This window comes from Onychomys torridus, chromosome 13 (assembly GCF_903995425.1).
Source record: "Onychomys torridus chromosome 13, mOncTor1.1, whole genome shotgun sequence".
In the NCBI taxonomy this organism is placed as follows: Eukaryota; Metazoa; Chordata; class Mammalia; order Rodentia; family Cricetidae; genus Onychomys; species Onychomys torridus.
Genome location: NC_050455.1, coordinates 12,289,182 through 12,313,160, shown reverse-complemented (window position 1 = coordinate 12,313,160; position 23,979 = coordinate 12,289,182). Strand labels below are relative to the sequence as shown.

General features: G+C 39.4%; 1 protein-coding gene across 1 annotated transcript in view; it reads right to left on the bottom strand.

Moving 5' to 3' along the window:
- The window catches only part of LOC118594905 (putative Polycomb group protein ASXL3), a 49,649-nt gene that overhangs the window by 8,783 nt on the left and 16,887 nt on the right, over positions 1-23,979 (bottom strand). Inside the window, exon 2 of the mRNA XM_036205160.1 lies at positions 10,477-10,559. Within this exon, the coding sequence (XP_036061053.1) occupies positions 10,477-10,559 (83 nt within the window). The remainder of the gene's footprint in view (positions 1-10,476; positions 10,560-23,979) is intronic.

The following is a 23,979-nucleotide window of genomic DNA, read 5'->3' as shown; positions in this document are numbered from 1 at the left end:
GTATGGGTGTTGGCCAGAGGTTGACTGCAGGTGTCCTCCTCAGTTATTCTCCACTTTTATTTACCGAGGCAGGGTCATGATGAACGTGGAGCTCACTTATTTGGCTAGTCCATGTAGCCAGCTTGCCTATGGGATCCGTGTCTATCTCCTCAGCTCTGGGATTGCAGGGATGCTGCCATCCCTGCCTGGCTTCCGTATGTCTGAAGTTCTGAACTCTCTCCCTCACTCTTGTGTGACCAGCACTTTGCCAACAGAGTCATCTCTGTAGCCCAGGTTTTTTTGTTTTGTTTTGTTTTGTTTTGTTTTGTTTCTTTGATTCAGGTTCCTAGTGTCTAAAAAGGGTTAAAGCTATGTGGCTGTGGTTTCAAACCCTGGGACCTCAAAACTCACATTTATCCCTTGTACTGAATGGACATTAACAAGTTACTTCTGAGTTACTCCTTTGGCTTCCATGTTTTTATTGCCAAAATGGGAAGTGGCAGTATATCTACCCAAATTAAAGCTTACTTTCAAAAGCTATTAATAATTGATGTAAAATGTCCTTAGCATTAGATATAACCAGAAAAACCAATAAATTCTAATATTCATTTTATTATCAAACCCTACCATTAATTTTCTTGACATAACTACATAAAACATATCTTTTTCAGTCCTATGCCAAAAAAAAGAAAAGAAAAGTGGATACAAGCATGGGAGTCCCTCCCCTTAATGAACTTATAAATTCAATACTTAGACAAATACTAACTAGCGTATTGGAACATCATACATTTATGAAGGCTTGGAAAAAATCAAAAAAGTTCCCAAACACAAAAACTTTAGAGAGAGCATGCACTGTGTTACAGAGTTGTTTTACAAAGAAGAGATTTCTTTACAAAGAAAACTCACACTGAGTAACTCTCAAAGAATAGACAATAACTTTGCTCATCTGTTTACCACAACAACCGTTAACAGTCTCAAGAACACAACAACTGCCTGGGAAGTGTGAGAAGAACCAACTTTGTCTGAAAACGTCCTCCAAATTCTCCAGGCATTTAAAGTAAACACTGATTCCACCCTTGATTGAGTGACCTTGTGTAATGATCTCTGTCCTGGTGAATGTCATTTCCCTGATCCTTCTGCTAGTCCTCTCTTCTTTCATTTCTCTAATATCCTTTGTGTGTAAATTCTAAGTACTATAGCCACCCACAATGAAGACTGAAACCAGTTGAAGGTATGATTATTGGCAGCTTGACGAGCTCTGAAGGCAAATATGAAAGTTTGGACCCTATCTAATGTAGAACAGGCACATACAATATACATGTGATGGATAAATACATGTATTACACACACATATGTGTGCTAATCTCCTGAATTTGAGACAGAACTATAGACAACAATTAGCAATTTGATTCTGCTTAAGTATGTAGGAGAATGTATATGGTTGTGTTTTTTACCTTAAAGACTAGGACTTACTAGGAATCAGTTACTATAGCTTTTCGGAATCGTTGTTCCACAAAAATCCCTTCCTTTTTATTGCCTGTAAAAACAAATCAATGCTAAAAAGAAGTCCCCATGTCAGCATACCAAGTGTTTTGCATTTGAATTATACCATCACATTCAAAACACTGAAGCAAAACTGAAACTCCTTTTGGCGTGTGACAGTTAAGAATTCAGAGCAATGAAATGAGAGATGAAGACAAAAGCACCCCCACAAATGATTAAATAAGATCACCCCGTAAGTGCTGTCTTCTCCAGGCAGACTTTTACCTGCACAGGATACTTGGAAAGACTCATGCACAGACTAATTTCACATCCATTTCTGGTTCCATCTCTGCACTGAAATATTTATAGGGTATTCTGTGTTTCTGGGGTAAATTATACCTAGATCTCGGTAAAGCTGAAATCACTTAAATTACCTTTTTTTGTTCAATTACTTGGAAGAATGGAGAAAGAAAGCTTGACAGAATAAAAAGATGTATTAAGCAATGGCCATTTTGTAGCTGTAATTGCACAGCTTAGTGGATATTGATGCCTTCAGGGTTGTGGGCAGTCACCGCAGCTATTTTTACCAAAGGCTTCAAATAAAATCCAAATCAAGTCATATTATTTAAATACACATATTATGCTTGAACATGAAACTTCTTAAACTGAGTATTTCATTGGTTACTGTGTTAGGAATAACCCAGGAAAACACACATTCACAGTGCACTTGATGGAGATACAGCAATGTACTTGTGCATGTTGTTATGGATACCTTCTAAAGCAACCTGGATAACCAAGCCCTAGAAAACAGTCTTGCTGAATCGCAGAGATTTTGGAAATATTCCAAATTCTGAATCATTGTTATTGATCGTATGTTGCTGTCCCCCAGAAATTCACAAAATGGCCGGGCAATGGTGGCGCACGTCTTTAATCCCAGCACTAGGGAGGCAGAGCCAGGATGATCTCTGTGAGTTCAAGGACAGCCTGGGCTACCAAGTGAGTTCCAGGAAAGGCACAAAGCTACACAGAGAAACCCTGTCTCAAAAAAACAAAACAAGACAAAACAAAACGAAAAAAAAAAAAAAAGAAATTCACAGGATGAACCCTTAGACCTCAATGTAACTGCACCTCAGGGAGAAAAGGGTGGAGCTCTGAGCTACGGGATTGGTCCTCATAAGAAGCGACTGAAGAGTCTTTGGTTACTCATGTGGCTATCCCGAAGAAAGACCAGGTGAAGACCAGTAAAAGGAGGAGAAACAAGACCAAAAGGTCTCCAGAAAAGGCACCACCATGCCTCAATCTGGGACTTGGGAGCAGGAGCAGACTCAGTCACTCTGGATGAGACTCTAAACTTGGAACAGGAAAAGTTACCTTGCATCAGTATGGGGCACAGCTTCTGACAAGTACTGCAGTCCAACTACGTAGCAGCGATGTGAAAAATTTCAGTAGAACATGTGAATGTTCATGTAAACACAGATATCACACACACACACACACACACACACACTACCCATATATAGATATATACACACATGCATACAGCATACATACACATACATACATGTATACATATACATAGCACATACATATACCCATGAACACTGAGCACATATTTACACATACGTACATAAATACATAAGCAAACACACATGAACACATGTACTCACATAAATGACACATATTCATGCACACATGCTATACACATACATATATATATATGCACACATCACGCACATATGTACAGATGAACACATGTCATACACATGCACACATAGAACTTAATGAATGCCTTGTGGTCTTTATCCTCTATAATTTATTTATTCACTTCTTATTCTTTTTGAGGAAGATTCCCACTATGCAGTTCAGGTTAGTCCTGGCATCCAACCCTATCTTCTATATCCAAGGAAATACTGGGGGAGATTTCATAATGAAAAGGAGATCACCATCTACGGCAGCATCATTACAAGTGTCCAAGTCCAGTTTGGCCAGGATTGTTCAAAGAATTTCTGAGCTTCCAGAGAAACATTCCACATAAACGCGTGTTAACTTGAGAACTGCTTTACCAATAAGATGTAACCTTGTCTCTCTCAGGAATCACTTCAAGAGCTAGTGGGATGGCTCAGTGGGTAAAAGCACTTGTCTATACAGATGATATGAGTTTGGTTCCCGGCTCCCTCCTGGTGGGAAGGTAGAACTGACTCCAGCAAGCTGCACTCCACTGTGCCATGTGCTTGTAAACACATTCTCTCTCTGTCTCTCTGTCTCTCACCTCTTTGATGTAGTGGGTAGCCATCCCAGCATTGGCCTGGAAGTTCCAACCCCCATTGAGGCTTCGGTAATGGTCACGCCCACAAGGCAGGGCGGAGGAGGAAGCGGAAGACCGAGGATCGAGAGGAAGTCTCTCTTGGTTCCAGGACCCTGGAGGCTGGAGGTAGACCGAGCAGAGTTCTCCAGAGGGCACTGCCAGACTGTGCCATACCTTTCCCAGACCCTGCAACCTATCCCTTCATTTGTAAGTTACCCCACAAAATAAACCTCCCTTTTAACTACGTGGAGTGGCCTTAATAATTTCACCAGTACTTTCTGAATAAATATGTAAAAAAATGTAATAAAAATTTAAAGACTTATTTCAATGATCCTATCACTAAGCAACTTTTCAGGTTTAATTTGATAGACTATAGTCATTTTCAAATAGTGATACTCATATTTAAGCTGAGTATACAATCCATTTAGATCATTCAATAGAAAACTAATTACAAACAGAAAACAGAATGTCAACAAAACATTTAAAATGATATATTTTGGGAAAAACATACATAAACATCCCAAATCCAAAATTTTACCTACTTATAAAATATAAAACATGCTTTCTTCTTTCATTTAGAAGCTTTGTATTATCAGTACTGCCCCAATTTCACTTAATTTTCACAGAATAAACTTAGTACTTGTTTATTCATTAACTCACAAACTATCATATTGGCCCTGGAATATTTTTCAGTATCAGCTAAGAGATGCTACTCTAGATGACAGTAGATTTTGAAGGGAAAAGTGGATTTGAAAGGGTTTTTATCTAGGACCAGGTGTTCAGATAAGAAAATGGTACAATAACCTATGTAAAAAATAAGTATTCGGGTATTGGGGGAAAAGCAGAAATCAGACAAAGAAAGATGGAATCAAGAAGCAAAGCTGACTGCCTCAGGAAACAACCTGGCATGGCATAAGGAGACAGAGAAGAGCTAAGAATGACTCGCATGCAAATTTCTAGTTTGAGCAATGAGTACATAAAACTACACACAACAGCAACTAGATCATTCTAGGTGCTGGCCTATACACACATGCACACACATAACGATATGCAAATTGTCCCGTTTCTGTTGAATCATGCCATTGTCTCACACATGCCTCCCTCAGTGGCTGGCTGTGCACAACGTTTCCACAATGAGAGAATGAGATGTTAACAAATGGCAGAGCTGACACCATACACTGTAATTCAAAAAATGCTCCAACACAAACAAACTCAACCACCATTTCAGCATGGAGGGGAGGCTGCTAACATGGACGCTGGAGATAAGAATTGATTTTGTAATAGAAATTATTTGTGTTTCTTATCTCTAGACAAAACATTTCAGCACCCAGGAAGAATCAGCTCCTAGAGTGCTAATTAGCAACGTAAATCTCACCAAGAGCAATGTCAAAGGACTTTATTGTTTGTCTCTATATGTGGTAATTGAATTTCTGACAGTTGATCCTTTAAAAATGCAAAATATTTAATAAACCACAGTTTAAAGTGGAGGTCTCAATTTCCACATATCATCACTAAGACACACAGACAGAAAAACATAAAATGCAATAAAGTAGGAGGTAAAAGAAAATTTATTCAGAAAACGATCCGTGACAATTTTCATACATGTTAGAAGAATCACAAAACCTCGGTTTGTCAAATGAATATTTCACACTGTAAATTCTAAAATGTGTCTGCCTTCTGAGTAACACTAAAACAAATAGAGTTTGTTTACAAAATTGTGCAAGTGTCCCTACTGAGATGTAAAATTACTGGCTGCTATTCTATAACATTTTGATGAAATCTTTAACATTATTTTATATAATAAGGCATCTATAGCAGTGTGAAAACATATTCAGAAAAAAATTGCTCTGTCTCTAACCCTTAAGAGAGTGAGTGGATACTTTCTCTGGGTGTGAGTGTGTGAGTGTGTGTGTGTGTGTGTGTGTGTGTGTGTGTGTGTACTCCTATAGAAGGGTATGTATGTATGTGTGTGCATGTATGTGTGTGTATATATGTAGGTGTGTACAGGTATGCATGGGTTTGTATAAGTACACACGTATGTGTATATGTGTGTATGTATGTATTTCCTAATGACACCATTATCTTTATTGGAAACTATTTACCTATTCTCAAATAGTCTAAAAACGACAATACGACTCGTGTCGCATTGATTACTGTTATCTTCTAACAGTGCATAAGTGGTTGGTGCTCACTGGTGAATGGTTGCTTTTGGGGGGCTTGTTGCTTGAGTAATATAAGCCTAAATCACCTTGCAGCTCTTGCACCCTGCTAACAGAACTTTATTCACCTATTGAGAATAACCTTAAAAATTACATGACACGGGACAGCAAGAAACATCCTGAGGTACCAAAGCCACCTCAGTGTTCCTCAAATATAGAAAATCAGCAATGAGACAGCCTGCAACCTTCCAAAACACATGGGCTAGGTATAGCTGTCATTTCTGACTACAAACCAGAGCCTAACAGTTTCCCATCCTGACATCCTAGAAACGTTCAGCTGAGGAGCTCATAGTGTATCAAACATTCATCCACAACATAGCATGGCAGAATATGCCCACCATCCCCTCTGTCCAATCAGCACAACTATTTGATTGTAAGAATCTGACCATTGGAACAGCCCTCAAAACAATTGTGACTGATCAGTTGTGACAACCAATAGCCCTGAAAGACCTAAGTCTAAGAATCATCAGAATCAGTAAAACATAAACACAGATGAACCTGACGTTTTATAATATAAAACTATACTGAGAAATTACTTCATCCTAGTATATGAGGGGAGAATAACATTTACCAAAGATAACATCCCAGAAAACAGAACCTGGTCTACAGAAACTGAACTGTGATCACATTGACCAACTTTCTAACAACAGTCTGACATTTTATTATAGTCAGATACTTTAAAAAAATCATACATGAAGTAAGTATTTCATTCTGGCTTTTCCAGAAAGAATTTAATCATGGTTTAGATATTTCATAAATAACATGGAAGTGATGCACAAAATCTGTGTTCTTTTTATCATGGATACATAAAAATATGTAACTTCCCGTGTTACTTGCAAAGAGGAAAATTCTGAATAAAAACTCATGAGTGTTAAAGAAACACTGTTTCATCTGTTAAATCTATTCTAATATTCAAATTAGCTGGGTCAAAATAATTGACACTGGGACTTTTTTTAATTACAAATTTAAACCAGTGGTTCTTACAGTGTCTAACATTAAGCCATGAAACCATGCTTCCCTTGCACACAGGAAATCTTCCACAGATGTATGCACAAGTATTTAATGGGGGTGCTGCAGACTAGTTAGTCCCTTTTTGATTTCAAAACAATAGCTATTGAATAGGATATAAACTACCACATGTTGGTTTGGCCTACATGACTGTGGGCCAAAGTTATCAATGGGAGCCAGAAAATTAACATGTTGAGAAAAAAGACTATTTATTCAACAGTTATTTATTGAGAATCTTCTTAGTGCCAGCAGAGTCAGATGCTCTTTCTGCTCTTAAGGAGCTCAGAACACCTACTCAGAACACCAGTGCAAAACCGTAGTCCAGACAGACAAACTGCAGAGGTGACCCTGGCTCACAGAAAAGGAAAGATCCTACAGTGCTTTATATGCACGGTCTTTGTTAAGGACTTGGAATGCTGATAGACTCTGCAGATACTTTCTTAGAAATGCTGGGGGCAGTGGTGGTCTGTGCAGGGAAGGACATCACCTGTTATGCTAGGAGTGCTACTGACATATCAGTCATCCCAGGATCACTACCTTGATCAAGCGTATCTAGCCTGTTTGTATTTCATAGATAACACATCATTAATAAATAACGAGAATTAATCACCCAGAGTTGACCTTCTGATGATGGAATTTGTAAACTTTACCTAAGAAAAATAGATACAGCTACACTTCATTTATTCAGCTACTTTAAATATTTGGAAACATCTAAGAACTTCAAAAGCAGCAAAACAGTACATTAAGCAGGTAAAAGAAATGTCAGCACCTGTTCCCTTAAACAACACATGTAAAGTAGAGATGGTTCCAAAATCACATGGAGTCTATGTAGGTTTGCATTAGAGGTAATTCTAACAGGCAACTGAAGACTAGAAATCAAGGGATGAGTGAACAGAAACACACAGGCTGCAAATAACAGATCACAACTGACAAAAGAGCAGAAAGTGAAAGATACAGAGAAATGAAAACATGAAATGCATGTCTGAGGCCATTCAAAGCAGAGCTGGCTTTACAGTCAATCGTACTGTAATGATGGCAATGTTTCTCTCTGCTTTCCCTCCCCTCATGCACACGGGAGCTGCCTGCTGGAGTTCTTTTAATAATAGTACCAGCCTATCAGCACTTGTAACACAATAATTTTCCACACAAAAGGATGCATTAATGATGCACTGAGTGGGGAGAAATTTAGGGCCATGCAAAGTTGTGTGTTCCATTCTGGTGTTCTTAATTGCTCTGTGAAGACATTTTGTTTTAGAGTTTTGACTGATTTTGCTAACTGCATGAATGTAGGATACTTTCAAGCACAACTCTGCAAAAAATAACATTTTGAAAGCATGACACGTAACACTACAACCATATTGGCAATTAAAATACTGTTGAGAACCACACTGCCATAACCATAGACAGCACGCTAAAAACAACAGTGGTAGTCACTCTTTTGGATAAGGATGTCTGTGTGTATGTGGTATGCACCTGTGTATATGCTCATGAATGTGTGTGTGCATAACTGCACATGTATGTAGAATAAAGGGTCCAACTTTGGGTTTCTCTTATCACTCCCCACTTTATAATTTTGAGACAGAGTCTCTCTCTGAACTTACAGCTCATGGAATATGCTAGGCTGCCTGGCTTGTGAACTCTGGGAATCTTCCGGTCCAATTTATATAACACTGGGATTAGAGACACACACCACCCCCCAGGCTTTTATGTGTTTACTGGGAAACAAACTTAATTCCTCATGTTTGTTCAACAGGCACGTTCCCCACTGAACCCTCTCCCCAATCTGAGCTGGATAGCTTAATCAGTGAGTTTCAAACATCTACTTCCAGGAAGACAATTCATAACTGTGTGATTCCCCTGAGACGAGGCTCGTGCACGTGACATGTTTCGACTGTGACTCCCTCTTACCCTTTGGCCATGCTATGAACATTTTCAATGCTTTCTCAGTGGCATAAATATTTTTAGGGTTATTGACAGGTTGGCAAAGAGAAAACTGTCAATTTTCCCCATCATATTCCCTAATTTTTCATGCTGACATCCAGCAGAAACCAGGATCTCCCACTGTGGGGCTTTGGGCACTGTGAGCAAATGGCCTCCCACTGACCATCACCACCACTGTGGAAACAGACTGATGAAACAGTATAGTTATATTATCTCACTCCATTTCTTCATGGAGACCGGGAAAAAGGCCCCAAATGGAAATGAAAACCTGAGCACCTACACCCCACTGACTGCGACATCTATGGATCTAACTTACAAAAGATGCCATTCAGGCAGCTGCAGGCTAAGGGCACTCACACTTCAAATTCAACAAGAATCATAGTGAAATCCCAGTGTAAGGAAAGCTGGGCTCAGGGACATTCATTCCTCTCTATCTCAACATCAAAGCCCTAAAAGGTACCTCCATAGGTCTAATTTCCACCAAAGTACAACCACTGTGACTATAATGTCGCTGTTTCCACAGCTTTCAGGCAGCCGACTCATACAAAAGTCTAATTGATGTGACACAGCTAATGACTAAGGTATCTATCAACATGATTATTGTGTTATATTCATTTTTTTTTTCTTGAGTGGTGTCATCTGTGTGGTTCTAAACATCTGGCCAAAGCCAAAGCTGTAAAATTAATACATAAATATAACTGACCATCAGGAGTAAAGAAAATATGGTACATTCATACAACAGAAAAAAATATTTGACATCAAAAAGTAATGAACTCTTGGTGTATTTTACAACAATCATTTTTGAAGTCATAACGCTGGAGTGGGGAGCCAGAAAGCTCTATTTACATGAATTGCACTTATAGATGTCAGAACAGAAAATCCATAGAGACAATAAAGATTAGTGGCTACAGTTGTAGGGTGCCAACTGGAGAGCCGTAAGTATAGGACTACATGTTAGGATAATGGGAATGTTCCAAAGTAGTGAGGATGACTGGAGATACAAGCCACCAAAGGGCAAACTTTTTTATAGATGAATCCTATCTTAATAAAGCCACTATTAAAAAATAAATAGAAAGTATCACTATCCGATAAAAGTCAGTCTAACTAGAGGCCTCCATATAAAAGGACTAAATTTTCAGCCACATTTTATTAGCCCTTTGAATTTTATCAGAGTCTGCTCATCTTTATATCCCAGGATCTATTAAGTAAGCCTGTAAAAGTGTTTCTCTTCTATTGCTTAATTTCAGAAACGTTATCTCCTCTTGAGGGAAAGAGGAGTAACTCTGATATGGGGCTAAACCACAATGTCTTTCTTTGTTACCAACAACTGTTCTGTCTCAATCCACCAAAGGTGATGTATTATGTTAACAGGCAGCTCTGGGGAAATCTTGGGTCACCCAAGTGTTTGGTTGCAATCACAAGAGAATTTGTGGGTAGTTAGCTCACCATCAACTACAGTCTTAACTAGAAACGTCCTTCGTGCTTCACTAGTGGCAGCCATTAGTCAGCGAGACAGAAAATGACTTAAAGACAGATACTGACCTTGTCTCTTTTAAGCCTTCTTTCTGAATGACCTCCAGAATCTGCTTTGCTGTCATTGGGGAGTTGGGGTGTTTTTCTAGTGCCTAAAAAAATAAAAAATGAGCATGAGACATGAGACTCCCAGATTATTGCATGGCAACATGCAAAATGAAAGCTTTACATGAACCACATGTTCTCTTCTTTAAGTTCTAAAGAGGAAGGGAATTTCAGACCAAAATAAGTTCTCACTGCACAGCTCAGGTGACCAAAGGGAGAATGACATTTTTTTCCCATCTGAACTATGAAATCAACAACTTCTGTCAGATTGAGAGTTGAAGAATTCTTAGGAAAAAAGTCACAAAGGCATACATGTCATAAAAGATGTGTAAACCCTAAAAAGCAAGTCAATTAATGTATGCAAGGTTCTTTTTTGAACAAAACTACTGATGTTCCTTAATATCAGCTGTGCCACAGTTAATGACACATCTTCAGGCTGATAAAAGTGTTTATTCCTAGAGCCACGGAAACACACAGCCCAAATACAACAGCAACGAACAAAATGCTGATCAGAAACAACCATGTGAGATTCAGTTTGACAAACCTTGGTGGCATGTTTAAAAGAAAAAGATAAACCTAATGCTGAGAGAAATGGGTGCCAGAGCCCCTCACTGCCATGTGCTACACTAGGTCAGCTCAGGTTCCTTGCTTTGCCATTCCCAATTAATGTCAAGTGAGCTTCTCTTTCCTTCCATCAAACCCCTTTGGCCTTATGAACTCAGTCCCACTTTTCTTCCCTCCTCTTCTGCCACACTCAATCTTTGGGGAAGATGTCTGTCTTAAACAAGGAGCCAGAGAACACATGAGGCCAGTGATTACTTCACAGACATCAGCATCAGTGTGTGAAGCAGGTTCTCTTCTATTTAGTCAGGCCTTTGGGTCCATGTGTTGGAGGCTGTGATGCAGCATTTGGAAATGCACAACTTTACAGTGATCTTCTCCCCAAGGGTAGAGGACAGCCATTTAAAGATCTTAATATAGGAGCTTCATACATAAGCCATGCCCCCCCAACCCCGTGCAGCTTAATGACACTAAAGTTTACATTTCTCATTGTTTAATAGAAGGATGACAGTTATTAAGAAGTAATAGGGTTGGACTAACAGTCTTGCTGATCTATTCAAAATAGGTCCGTGATTTCTTCTTCTATCAATGACCAAATTTCCTTTATCCCTAATATTAGTGAAGACTGATGTCCATGAGGGCCTGTCAATGAGTGGTAAACAGGTGGTCCCTCGTCACATCCAGGCCTCTGCTCAGTCTGCTGTTTGCAGTTCCCAGACAGTTTTCCCATTGCCTAACTCTTGATCATCACCATGCTAACAACTAACTGTATTTTAAAGGATCAAGACATATTAGTAAAGCTAAGCAAAGTCAACACGTATGTCATAAAAAGGGAAATAGTCCCCACAGGGGATGGCAAACTGCAAGTGGGAGAGGTGGTGGAGAAGCTTAGGGAAACCCACACAGGAGGAAGAGTCAAGCATACAAATACTGGAGAAAAGCGCAATTAGGAAACTATGTAACAGAGCTGAGAGGGTGAACTTGATCACCTGGAGAAGGGGAAAGAGAAAAGAGACACAAGAGCAAAAAAAAAAAAAAAGAAAAAAAGTAATTGCAAGCAGAACAGTGGGTCATTATGAATTACTGAAAGGACATGCTGAGATCATGAGGACTCTACAGGGGTTAGGTCACCCCACATGCCAGATGATGCTGAGAACCTAATGAGCTCTCACAGTAGACATGGGCAGAACAACATTAAGCAATCATGTCTGAAGGAACCAGGGAAGACAGGATGGTGAGAAAGGAGGACAAGACAGCAAGGTAGAAGGGGAAAAACTGAGCTGAACTGGTGCCATCTAAAGGCGAGCTCATTCACTCTGGTAAAGGCCTGAAGAGGAAGCTATTCTGTTCTGGACAATGTTTTAACAGAAATCTGGGTGCATTTGTAAGTGAGGTTTACTCACTGTGGAGGATCCCCTGTTTCTCTTCCTGAGTACAGGCACCTCAGCACACCAGTGAAGCTCCTCCCAGCAACTAAGAAAAGTTGGATGGCCCTGTTCCCTTCTCTGTGATATCACTTCCTACTCTACAAAGGAAGTAAAAGCGCCAAGAATTACATCAGGAAGTTGAAGAGAGGCAGGAAGAAGATGAAACCACAGAGAACAGCAGAAGCAATCCCTCCATCTCTGAAAGACAGAGAAAAGAGAGAGCACAAGGTTCCAGGGTGTGAACAAGTTTTACCAAATACTAGCACAAGATAGGGAAAAAATGCCTTCATAGAACACAACACTGATACCATCAAAATGATGTAGCACAGGACAGAGACAAGATCAGACTTGGGTAAAGCACACTGCACAGCATTAGAGCTGGAGAGGCCTCACTCAGTGTACAAGTGCATCCCAAGCTCTCAGGTCCACACACATCACTCAAGCAAGCTTTCAATCAGGGGGTACTCCTTGCCTTCCTATTAATTCACCATACATGCAAGCTTTCCATTTTTATTAAAGATTCTTATATATGTACATTTTAATTCATAAAATATATTTCTTTCTAATTTCCTTTTAATAACCATTTTGATTAATTCTTTGAGAATCCCATACAATATATTTTGATCATATTAAGCCCCAACTCCTTCACTTAAATCCTCCCAGATCCACCCTCCACTTTCTATCGTTTTTGTTCTTTTAATAAATCTATCTACTCCAATTTGTGTTGTCCATATGTGTCCTAGGAGTTGTTCAATGGAGGGTAACTGGTGACAATAAATAACTATGGAGTGCTCAGCCACAGACGTGACATCTATATCACACCCCTCTCTGAAGCTCAGGGATCATCTCTGAAGAACAGACAGAAAGACCATAGAAGCCAGAGACTTGGAAGAACCAGAGCAAACCAGCATCTTCTGAACATGACAGGGCCACTGAACTCATGAATACAAAGCAGCTGTTGTTGCCCACACAAGACCAGCACATGATCAAGCCAATCAGCACTTTAGTATGGAACAAATTTAGATTTTTATATCCAGGTGAAATTGTAACTTAACCTGCACCTCCATTTATAAATTAGTCAGCCATGTTTCTCCAATTTGATCTATCTGCTATATAAGTCACACATGGTTATAGTGAGATATCCTCTACCATGTACAGTGAATTTCCAACATGGAAATCCTTTATAAAACACACACAAACCCAGAGAGAGAGAGAGAGAGAGAGAGAGAGACAGACAGACAGACAGACAGACAGGCAGATAGATCCTTGCTGGGCTGGAGAGGAGCAATCAGAGCCACATGCTTGCTCCCAGATCTTGGAATCCTAAAGTCCTCTAAACCGGAAACCATTGCTCTCTAGAGGCTTGCCCAGGGTTGCTGCCATTCCACTAACCCACGAATTGCTGCAAGAGCTATAACATTTCAAGAGACTTGAGTGTTAAAAAAACACTGGAAGCTCAGGATTCTTTGCTAAGTGCCTAATTGCTTACCTCTTTAGGGGAAACTGAGATTAAAATTCAAACATGTGATTAAATCTTAAAGGAATTAAGGCCCAGTAGTTCATTTAATATTTACTTTAAAATCTTTAATAAGCTTTCTATTGTATTATTATTATTTCAGCTGAAACTATGAGTAAACTCTGCTATATTTTCACATTTTATTGCTAATGCTATAGAAGCCACTTAATCGTGTTAATTATTATCTATATGAACTGGTAATTGAACTCCTAATAGTTCCAAGGGTACTACAGTAATGGACGGGTTTTTTTGTTTGTTTGTGTTTTGCAATAATATTAATTGTTCTCCTTCTGAATACTTCTGATTTATCTCTCTTTCCAACACTGTTTACTCTGGCTAGAGAGTGAACATTTCTAATACATTCTAAAATAGTGTGTCTTGAATTGCTTTATCATTTATTTCCTCTTATCATCACTACATTTTTCTCAGGAAACCAGTACTCAAAATTATTAGCATCAGCACTGGAAGAAAGGATGGGTACAACTGACCAGATGCCCCCACCTTCTCTGCAGGAGTCAGACTGTGTCTCTGTGGTCCATCTTTATGTCAGGGTCCTTCTACCTCTCTGTGAAACAGACTTTTGGCCCACGTTGTACCTATACTTGAGATTCCACTTCATTCTTAGACTCTGGGAGTTAACTTGCGTCTCTCAAGTCTTTTCACTTCTTTCCACTTTCTTCTACACCGTTAAGCACAAAAGGTTTCAGATATAACATGGCTTTTCAGAAGCTACTCTTCATACCCAGGGATATGGAGGATAGACTTATCATGCATCCATTGGCTTTCTAATGACACATCCTCTTTCATCTTCACTGGAAGTGAGTAAATTCACAGAAGTGGCAAGTGTGCCACTGGACTCCCCCTAAGCTCATACAATCCTAAGACAATCTCATGTGAGATGACCTCTTCAGACGACCACATGGCCCAGTAAGGGTGGAAAAGGACACGTCTATATTTGTCTATATTTAAGGGGGAGAATGATGGGACATCACCTAAGGTACGAGCTGAGCTATGTGCAAACTGGGGCTGTGTTTAAGTACTTCTCTGATCCTGGATCCCAAACCAGTCATTTAAAGGTTTCCTCCAGAATTATTTAGTGTCTCTCAGATGGAAAACTCATTTTAAGTGTCTCTAAGATGAACACATTAGACCAGTGTCCACTTGAAGGTTAACATTTTGGTGCTTTGATTCCTACATAAAATGTTCTGAGAGCAATTATTTATTTGACAAAAAAAAACCCCAAAAAACAAAAACAAAAACTAAACAGCTTCACAATTTAAAAATCATTTCAGAGTTTACTTTGTGTGATCCTCAATGAGTATCAATGGTCAGGCTTTTTCCCTTCTTTTGCTGACATTAGCGCATGGCATCTTCCCCTAATCCACACTGGGGCAGCTCATCACAGGGTTGAGATGTTAGAGGCCTTGAATCCTGGACAAAGGATTAAAGAGTCGGAGCTACAGAGCACTTTCACATAGCATATACTATTTTATTTGTTTGCATGTGGCATATTACCTTATTTGATTTTTAAAAACAACTCTGTGAGAGGCACAGAAGACAGACAGACAGACAGACAGACACACACACACACACACACACACACACACACACACACGTTCTTTGAAATGGGCAGGGTTGAGTTAACAGGATCAGGGCCATAAAAAACTATGAAGTGGATGAACAGAACTTGCACAGACAGTAGTAATGACAAAATGATTGAATTAGGGAAAGCAGCTAAAACTAAAGAACACCTGTGTGCTAGGTCCTCCAGAAAATGTTCACATTGGAACAACAGACCCCAGAATTCCTATAGTCTTTTCCCATTTATACTATGCAAACTTAAAAGGTACCAATGATTTTGTTGTAACTAGGATTTAGATCACTGGCAGTATTCATATGAGAAAATAAAACTATCAAACACTATTGCCAAATGCCCCATGTCCACAGCTCTACTAGGTTGTTCTAGACTCTGAGCATATTTGGTTCCTAATTAAGGGTTTAATGGTGATGCTTACAATTTTCTGTTCTATTTGAATGTACTTTATGGGAAAATTACATGCTGCAACAGTATTCAGTATTCATGAGTGTGTGATGTAAAAAAAAAAAAAAAAAAACCACAGAAAATACAATGAAAATATCCCTGAGAATCAGTCCTACTATTTCCAAAAGCAGCATTTCAAGATCCCACAGTAAATGGCTGGACAAACCTTCTGGATGTTGGTATCTACCGTTTCTACTAGTTAAGACTCCCACAAGCACATGACATTTTCCAAAACTGAGCTTTTATAACTGAGACATTAAATACAAGATCCACCTCACAAGCCTTATCCAGCCACCTCACACTTAAGATTTGCCATTTCCTTGAACTCGCAGATAATGGTTTAAGCAGTATGCTTCCTCAGTAGCACCTGCCAAACCTGTCACTAATTAGTGTACCTACTTAATGATATTCTTTCCAATATACTGCAAGCCTCATGAGATCAAGGACCTTGGTCTTCATTCACGTCTATATCCATAGACTGCCACTTTGCTAAATAGGTTTCAAAAAATCAAGGCCGAGGTAATTTGGAGAGAGGGTTTGATTAATTCTGTATTTGGGATATTTTATAGAATAATAATGTAGGTTATGAGTTTCAGAGTCAGATAAACCAGGAGCCCTTAAGCCACTGTCTGATGTTAGATAATACGTTTAACCCCCTGAGTCTCAGTTTCTTCACTTCATCATTCATAAAAGTGTCCTAAGGACTGAATGAGATAATGAATGGGAAGCACTTATCATTCCAATGAGCCAAATGACTTCTTACAGCAACGACAGCTAATAAGCTAATGGCATGGGGGGGGGGAGCACTTTGTACTCAGCCTTGACACACAGATCTGGTCAACACCTTCCCCCAACACCAAAAGACAGGGGAGCTCTAAGAAAATGGTGAACAGTTGTGTTAACCCACTACTCTCAGTCCTCACCCCCAGCCATGGCTAAACAATTCACAAGAGAACCTGCACTACATAGTTGCTAGTGTCAGCATGGCGGGTGCAACGTTTCCATTATACAGAAAAAGTCACACGCACACACGCACACACACACAATATTAGAAATATAATAAATCTTTTTAAGGAAGCAATTCTGCTACGACAGAACTCTGCAGCCGGTCTACTCAAAGCAGAGTCTACTGGTTACTAAAACACCTTTTCTGTGCATCAAGTACAATTTCTGCTTTCCTTTTACTTCTTCCAAATAGTCTTGTTACATTTTGAATATACAAGAATTATGTAAAATGAAATTAAAATCACTATCTAAACATGTAATCTTTAAAAAAAAAAAAACAACAACTTTGGGGCTAGATAGATGGCTCATTGGTTAAGTGTGCTTGCTGTTCTTCCTGAAGATCCAAGTTTGGTTCACTGCACCCACTTTGGAAACCTTGCAATTGCTTATATCTTTAGCTCCAGGGGATCTTTTCACCTCTTCCAGCCTATATGGATATCAGCATTAGCGTGTGTGTGTGTGTGTGTGTGTGTGTGTGTGTGTGTGTGTGTGTGTGTGTATACATGGGCAGGCAACACAAATCTTTAAAATCAAATTTGTGTTGAATAACTTCACAAATAGCTTCCATTAATTATATTAGTCACACAATATACTATTGTGCATTTTTAATGTGACTGAGGTTAGTTTTTAGGTCAATGGAAGTTTATCTTCTCTCATCAAATACAAATAAAAGATTTTCAGTTTCTACCATCCAAATCACCCTTCATTGTAGACTCTTTTTTTTCCCAACATCACAAAAATATACAACTCTAAGAATGATACTCATTAAATACATCAACTAAGTCCTATGAGAAATAATTTGTTTCATTTAATAAGCACATAATAGAGGGAAATAATCAATTGATATCTGTCTCTTACAGGCAACTACAAACTAGTATGTGAGACGCCTGCTCTTGTCAGCAGCCATTTCATAAAGACAATCAATGAAAACTAGGTATTTTGAAATTCGCGTCTAAAATTCTGAAGCTACAATAAGAGAGCTGTGATGTATTTTCCCAGACTGACACGTATGCAAGTGCATATATATATACACACACATACACACACACACACACACACACACACACACACACATGCATACATACATACACATCTTTCTCCAACCTACTTGTGTTGGTTTAAATTCACTTCTATTAGCCTCTCAAATCTTACCAGTCACAAATATTACTATCCAACATAATTTCTAAATTACCTCCAGAAATCTCCATCACCAGATTTCCACAGGCCTAGAAGAAAAATCTATAAAAACAGCCACTGATCCTGGGTAATTTTATCCTTTTAACTGCAGTCTATTGGTTTAAGCTTATAAAGTTCATGTGCAGTTATTCTGTAGTCCAGCTGTTCGGTCTCCCTTTTCATTCCGAGAGACCCACATGCTTAGCAAGTGTGATTCTGATGCACATCTCTGCATTATTCACAGCGGACTCAAACAGGGCAATAAAAAACAAAGTCTGTGGCTGCCAGTGGGGACCAGTTCCAGACTGATCATGATTACTCAATCAATATTCTTGGCTATAGATGTTCAATCTGCTGCAGAGTCATTTAATTATACTATCAGTCAGTTCATAATTGTCCATCATTTCTAGGAGAGTTTCACAATAGAATCAAGTCAAATAAGTGGCAGAAATTTAGCTTTAACAGGCATATCTTCCTAATGTGTAAGTCTAATAATCCTATCAAAAGTAAATTAATTTAGTTTGACATGAATTAGCTGAGAGAATTCATCATGCCTTCCAGGGATCTTAACTTCCATTTGTAAATGCTTACAGCCATCCATTTAATAATTTCTAAAATATTACTTAGAGTTGAGATGAGGCTTAATAGTTCAGATTTCAAAAAATTTGGCCCTCTTATCTTCTTAAAAACAATACCAGAGGTCTGGGGAAATAGCTTAGTGGGTAAAGTGCTAGTTGCACAAGCCCAAGGACCCGAGTTCAAATCCCCACGGATCTGGATGTAGAAGTACATGTCTGTCATCCCAGTGTTCCTGAAAGGAGATTGTAGAATTCATAGACGCTTGAGGACACCTAGTTTGTATATACTGGTGAACAACAAGGAGACCGTGCCTTAAGTGAAGCGGAAGGTATGGACCAACACCTGTGGTAATCCTCTGATTTCTCTGTGTACAATGGAACGTGTAACTCTGTATTCACTCATATAAGCATGTGAATACACATATATACTCACATAGATATCATATGCATACACATACACATACAACAACAACAACAAACAAACAAACAAAAAACAACCTTTTAAAACCTAATAGTAAATACTGGCCCTAAAGTTACTGTGTATCAGGCCTCATGCTACCATGCATGTAAGCTCATTTACTCCTTGTAATAATATCTCCATCACATAGGGCTCATTATCAACCTCAGTTTTAAAACTGCAGGTAAAAATCTGAGAAGGTTTGGCTGCTAAGGGGCTCACTGAACAATCATGAAGACCTGAGATTAGTGCCCAGAAGGCACTTCCTTTTGAATGTGGTTGTGTGCACTTGGAATCCCAGTGCCTAGACAGGCATGGGTGGGGGGTATCTCTGGGGCTGCCTCGCCAGCCAGCCTTGCCAAATCAGTAGCTCCAGTTTCAGTGAGAGACCCTGTCTCAAAAACATATTCTGTTCTTGGATCTACCTGCAGACATTTCCCCATTGCCTGTCATTAATTTCTTCCCTGGCTCTTACTCCCTTTGCAGCTGCTGTCACACCCCTCAGTGTTCCTTCCCTTCTTATAGCTCCTTGAAAGAAACTTTCACCAATTCAAAAAGAAAAAGAATGGAATGTTTCAAAACCGAGAAATACTGTCTGGTGGTGGAGTTTCTCTGACGGGAGAAACTAGAGCCGTGTCCTAATATCAAGACCATTTTAAAGTGTAGAGTTAGTGAACTCAGATCAGCTGAGTGAAAGAATAAGAGTCTATCAGATCAACTAAATGCGTCCTATTTCTAAAGTAACAGAATTGCCGCATACAAAAGTATTCAAGTCTTTCTTTGGTAGAATTCTGCTCAATGAGGGTTTCATAAACCAAACACAGAATATAACAAGTTATATTATGTGACAGCTCATAAAATTATAAACATGATGCAAAAATATAATTGGAAATATCAGATGAAGTAATCCAGGTAAATCTTCCCAAGATGTAATATGATTAAATTATGACTATATCTCTAATCACAGAGTTTACTTATATTATTAACTATGGATATAATCCTAAAAAACAGATGTATAGATGACAGGTTTAGATGTGCATGACGTATGTGTATCCACAAGGAGATGAGAGCCTGTGCATGTGGAGATAGTACCACAGTGGAGTCCATATTCAAAGGCAACCTCTGAATAGGTGTTGCTCTGAGGTGGCAATTTCTGGAGAATCTGAGAATCATTAAAATGTGCTAGTGTTAATAGTAGCAGCTCCCAATTATCTGGAAAAAGGGAACTTCAAGTGAAGAATTGCCCCAATCAGACTGGCCAAAGCCTGTGTCTGGGAGAGACTGTCTAGACTAATGATTAATGTGGGAATGCCCAGTCCACTGTAGTTGGCACAATCCCATGACAGGTAGGTCTGGGCTGTCAGAAAGCTCACTCAGAATGAGCCAGTGAGCAAGAAACAGTCTTCTATGCCTTCTGCTGCCCTGCATCCGTCATCGACGGACTGGTCCTGGGAGTGTCAGCTGCAAGAAGACCTTCCTGCCCTACATTGCTATTGATGAGAATGTTTTATCCCAGCAACAGAAAAGCAAATTGTACTTTGCATCAAAGAATAGGGTGCAGAGAAATTAAGGAAGCCAAGCGATATTGACCTCTGGCCTCAGCACAAGCAACACTCAAACATACATCCAAATGCATATAGTGCTCACAAGCACACACCCATAAACCAAATCAACATCTGTGCCATATGAAAATGCCCAGCACTAATACTACTGAGGAAAGCAAACAAAAAGAGCTGAAAGTGGAGACGCATGCTGTTTTCTGACTTCTGGATATTTTTCAAGATTTATTTATTTTTATTTGAAGTGTATGGTTGTTTTGCCTACTGTGTGTCTATATACCACATTGCATGTAAGGCCTGAGGAAGCCTGAAGCCATCAGATCTCCTGGAACTGGAGTTCAAGATAATTGTAAGCCACCATGTGGGTGCTAGGAATTGAACTCAGATCCTCTAGAAGAGCATCCAATTCTCTTAAGCACTGAGCAATTTCTCTGGCACTGTGACTTCCATATTTAAAAATACAAATGGCTTTCAAAGTCTTTAATTTGTGTGCTTACAAAAACTAATAGAGTAAGTTTATGACATCATTTATATACCACAGTAATTATACATATATTATATTTGTTTGATGATGATTAATAGCTAATTTGAAGTCAGTTCCAAACATAACCAGGCATGAGTACTCTGAAACTGAACCAGTCATATGCCATATATACTGTGATACACAGCAGTGAACAGGAAATAGAGGTGGATTGACTTGTCTCTGAAGCAAATATCAATCTTCATTCAGTCTAAATCAGGGAAACTCCTTAGCGTTGTTCCTGAGCACTGGTCTGAAATGACACAGCATTCAGAGGCATCTGCCAGAAAGAATTAGCAGTAAAATGTATCTTCAGATAATTACATAAAATGACTGTTATATGGAATTATGTGATTCTGCCCACTTAAATGTTGAAAGAGGACAAAGATAATAGAGCTTATGATGTCGCAGTTCACAGTGGGCTTTTATCCTGACAATTGCATCACACACCCCAAGCAATTCACTAGCAAATATTTCCCAAGCATATCCATACGCCATAATGAAATAAAAGAAAACACACCATTCCCATCTCTACAGACACTTAACTCTGACCTAACGATAGTCAGTGAAAGAAGGAGAGCTTCAAAGGAAAGAAACAAAGCCATCTGTCCTTCAACTTCACTCAAAATGTGCTCTCAGTTATGGAGAAAGGGTGCCTGCCTTGCCGGTGACCAGCAGTCGTAATGTTACTCAGCTGCCATGAAGTGTGATCAGTGTGGAACTTGAGCTTGTGTTTACTAGGGTATGCCCACACCCCACTCATGGCAAGTTCTTAACAGAAGCTTGCCTAATGAATGAAAAGATGAGCATATAACTGGGAAGAACTGATGGCTTAACTTATTGATATGCCCTTCTGAACGTGTCTTTTTCCATTTCCATCTGAATGGCAAGTGTCCTGTTCGTGTACTGAAGGCGTGACTGATAGTGGAACAGAGAGATGGCTGCAGTGGGGTACCCAGGGAAGGCCAACCATTGACCTTCTCCATGGTATATGAGTCTAAACGCTTGGGCAATGATGTCATGGGACAGGGAATGGGATCATAATGGTCATGTTCCTCTCTATGTGGACAAAGAAGGTTCAGAAAGTAAGTCTACTGTGTGATCAGCAATAGGAATTTTAGAAAACAATTCTTATATGCTACATTCTCTACCAGCTACCTTAGAGTCAGCTGAGCTCTCCAGCCCTCTGTCTTACGCTGGTTTCTAGTCATACCAGTTGAGCTATGAGCTAGGAAGATGAAGACCTCATTGATGGGAGCACACAGCAAGAAGAGCTGCTTTGAATCAGTCCACCAAGCCATCAATACCTATTGATAGGAAACATGGCTAGGTCTCATTAAAGGAACAGCAAAGTATCAACACAAGACTCCTTATGAAATCAAACAAACCTCCCTAAGCTGATTTGACAAGGTGAGTTCTGCTTACCACCAGGCTGAGAGCTAACTGTTCTATAATACCTCATTTTAGCACCAGGATGAAGAAAATTATTAACTTTGATGTGAACAAAATATTTATCTTCTGAAAGAGAAGAGGGACTATAGAGAGTCAACTATAAGCCATTATTGAATTAGCCCTTGCAGAAAGTCCAACACTTCTCCTACAGCTTTCCATTCATTATTCAATTACACCCAAAGATAAATTGTATCAGATACATTTCTCTTACGCTCACTCAACAGTGAGCACTGGTTTCTCAAGAAACCAGTTCCACCAGTTTAAGCTACCCATAGGAAAATTCTGAGAGTGATAGTAACTATTCTTAATTTCAAGCTTAATACAACTGCCTGATGTCAGGCATGCAGAACATGTTAGATGGTTATCTGTGCCCATGTCTATGCAGAGTGTATGATGGAAAACTGAAATGGGAAGATGAAATTTTGTTATATGGCCCCCAACAGTGAGAGGCAGCCTAACACAAGAATCCTGATTAAGTGCCTGCTCTGATGTATGAAGGCCAAAATTATTGTAGGTAATGAATTTTCTGTGAAAATTAATGCCTTCTGCAATAAATTGTGCCAGTATTACAAAATTTAAAGTACAATGTAATAAGTCAGGGGTTGTATATTTATAACTCCACCCCACTTGAGGAAAATTCCCTCATGTGGAGTCCTGGGGTTGGCCATGGGCTTCTTGAAGAGTTGGAGACTGTTCATCTGAGTTAGTTATAGTCAACAGGGAATCTATCCACAGTCACTGAATGTTGTCTACTGTATTTAATGAAGAATGGGACTCAGGGAGAAGTCCAAGGGACAGTGAGCTCTGTGAACAGGGATCTCTGAAGCAAACTGGAAAAGAAATGAAACCCTTCAGTGGGAATGCTTCTTGTCCAGCACTCATCTAGGACAAAAGGAGTAGTTGTTACTAAGGATGGAGGGATGGAGGTGGGGAAGCAGGGCTTGAGAGAGGGAAGGAAAGAGAGGGGGAAGGAGGGAGGGAAGAAGGGACAGAGGGAGGAGGGAGGGAGAGAGCAGAGGTGAAGGGAGGGGAGACAGGGAGTTGGGTTGACAGCTCTTGCTCTCTTCTTCCTGCTGGCATGAAGATCTATCTGGTTGCACCTTTTCAATAAAACACAATTTTTTTTCTTTTTTTCTTTTGGAAACTTGAATACATTAAAAATATACCAGAGCCCT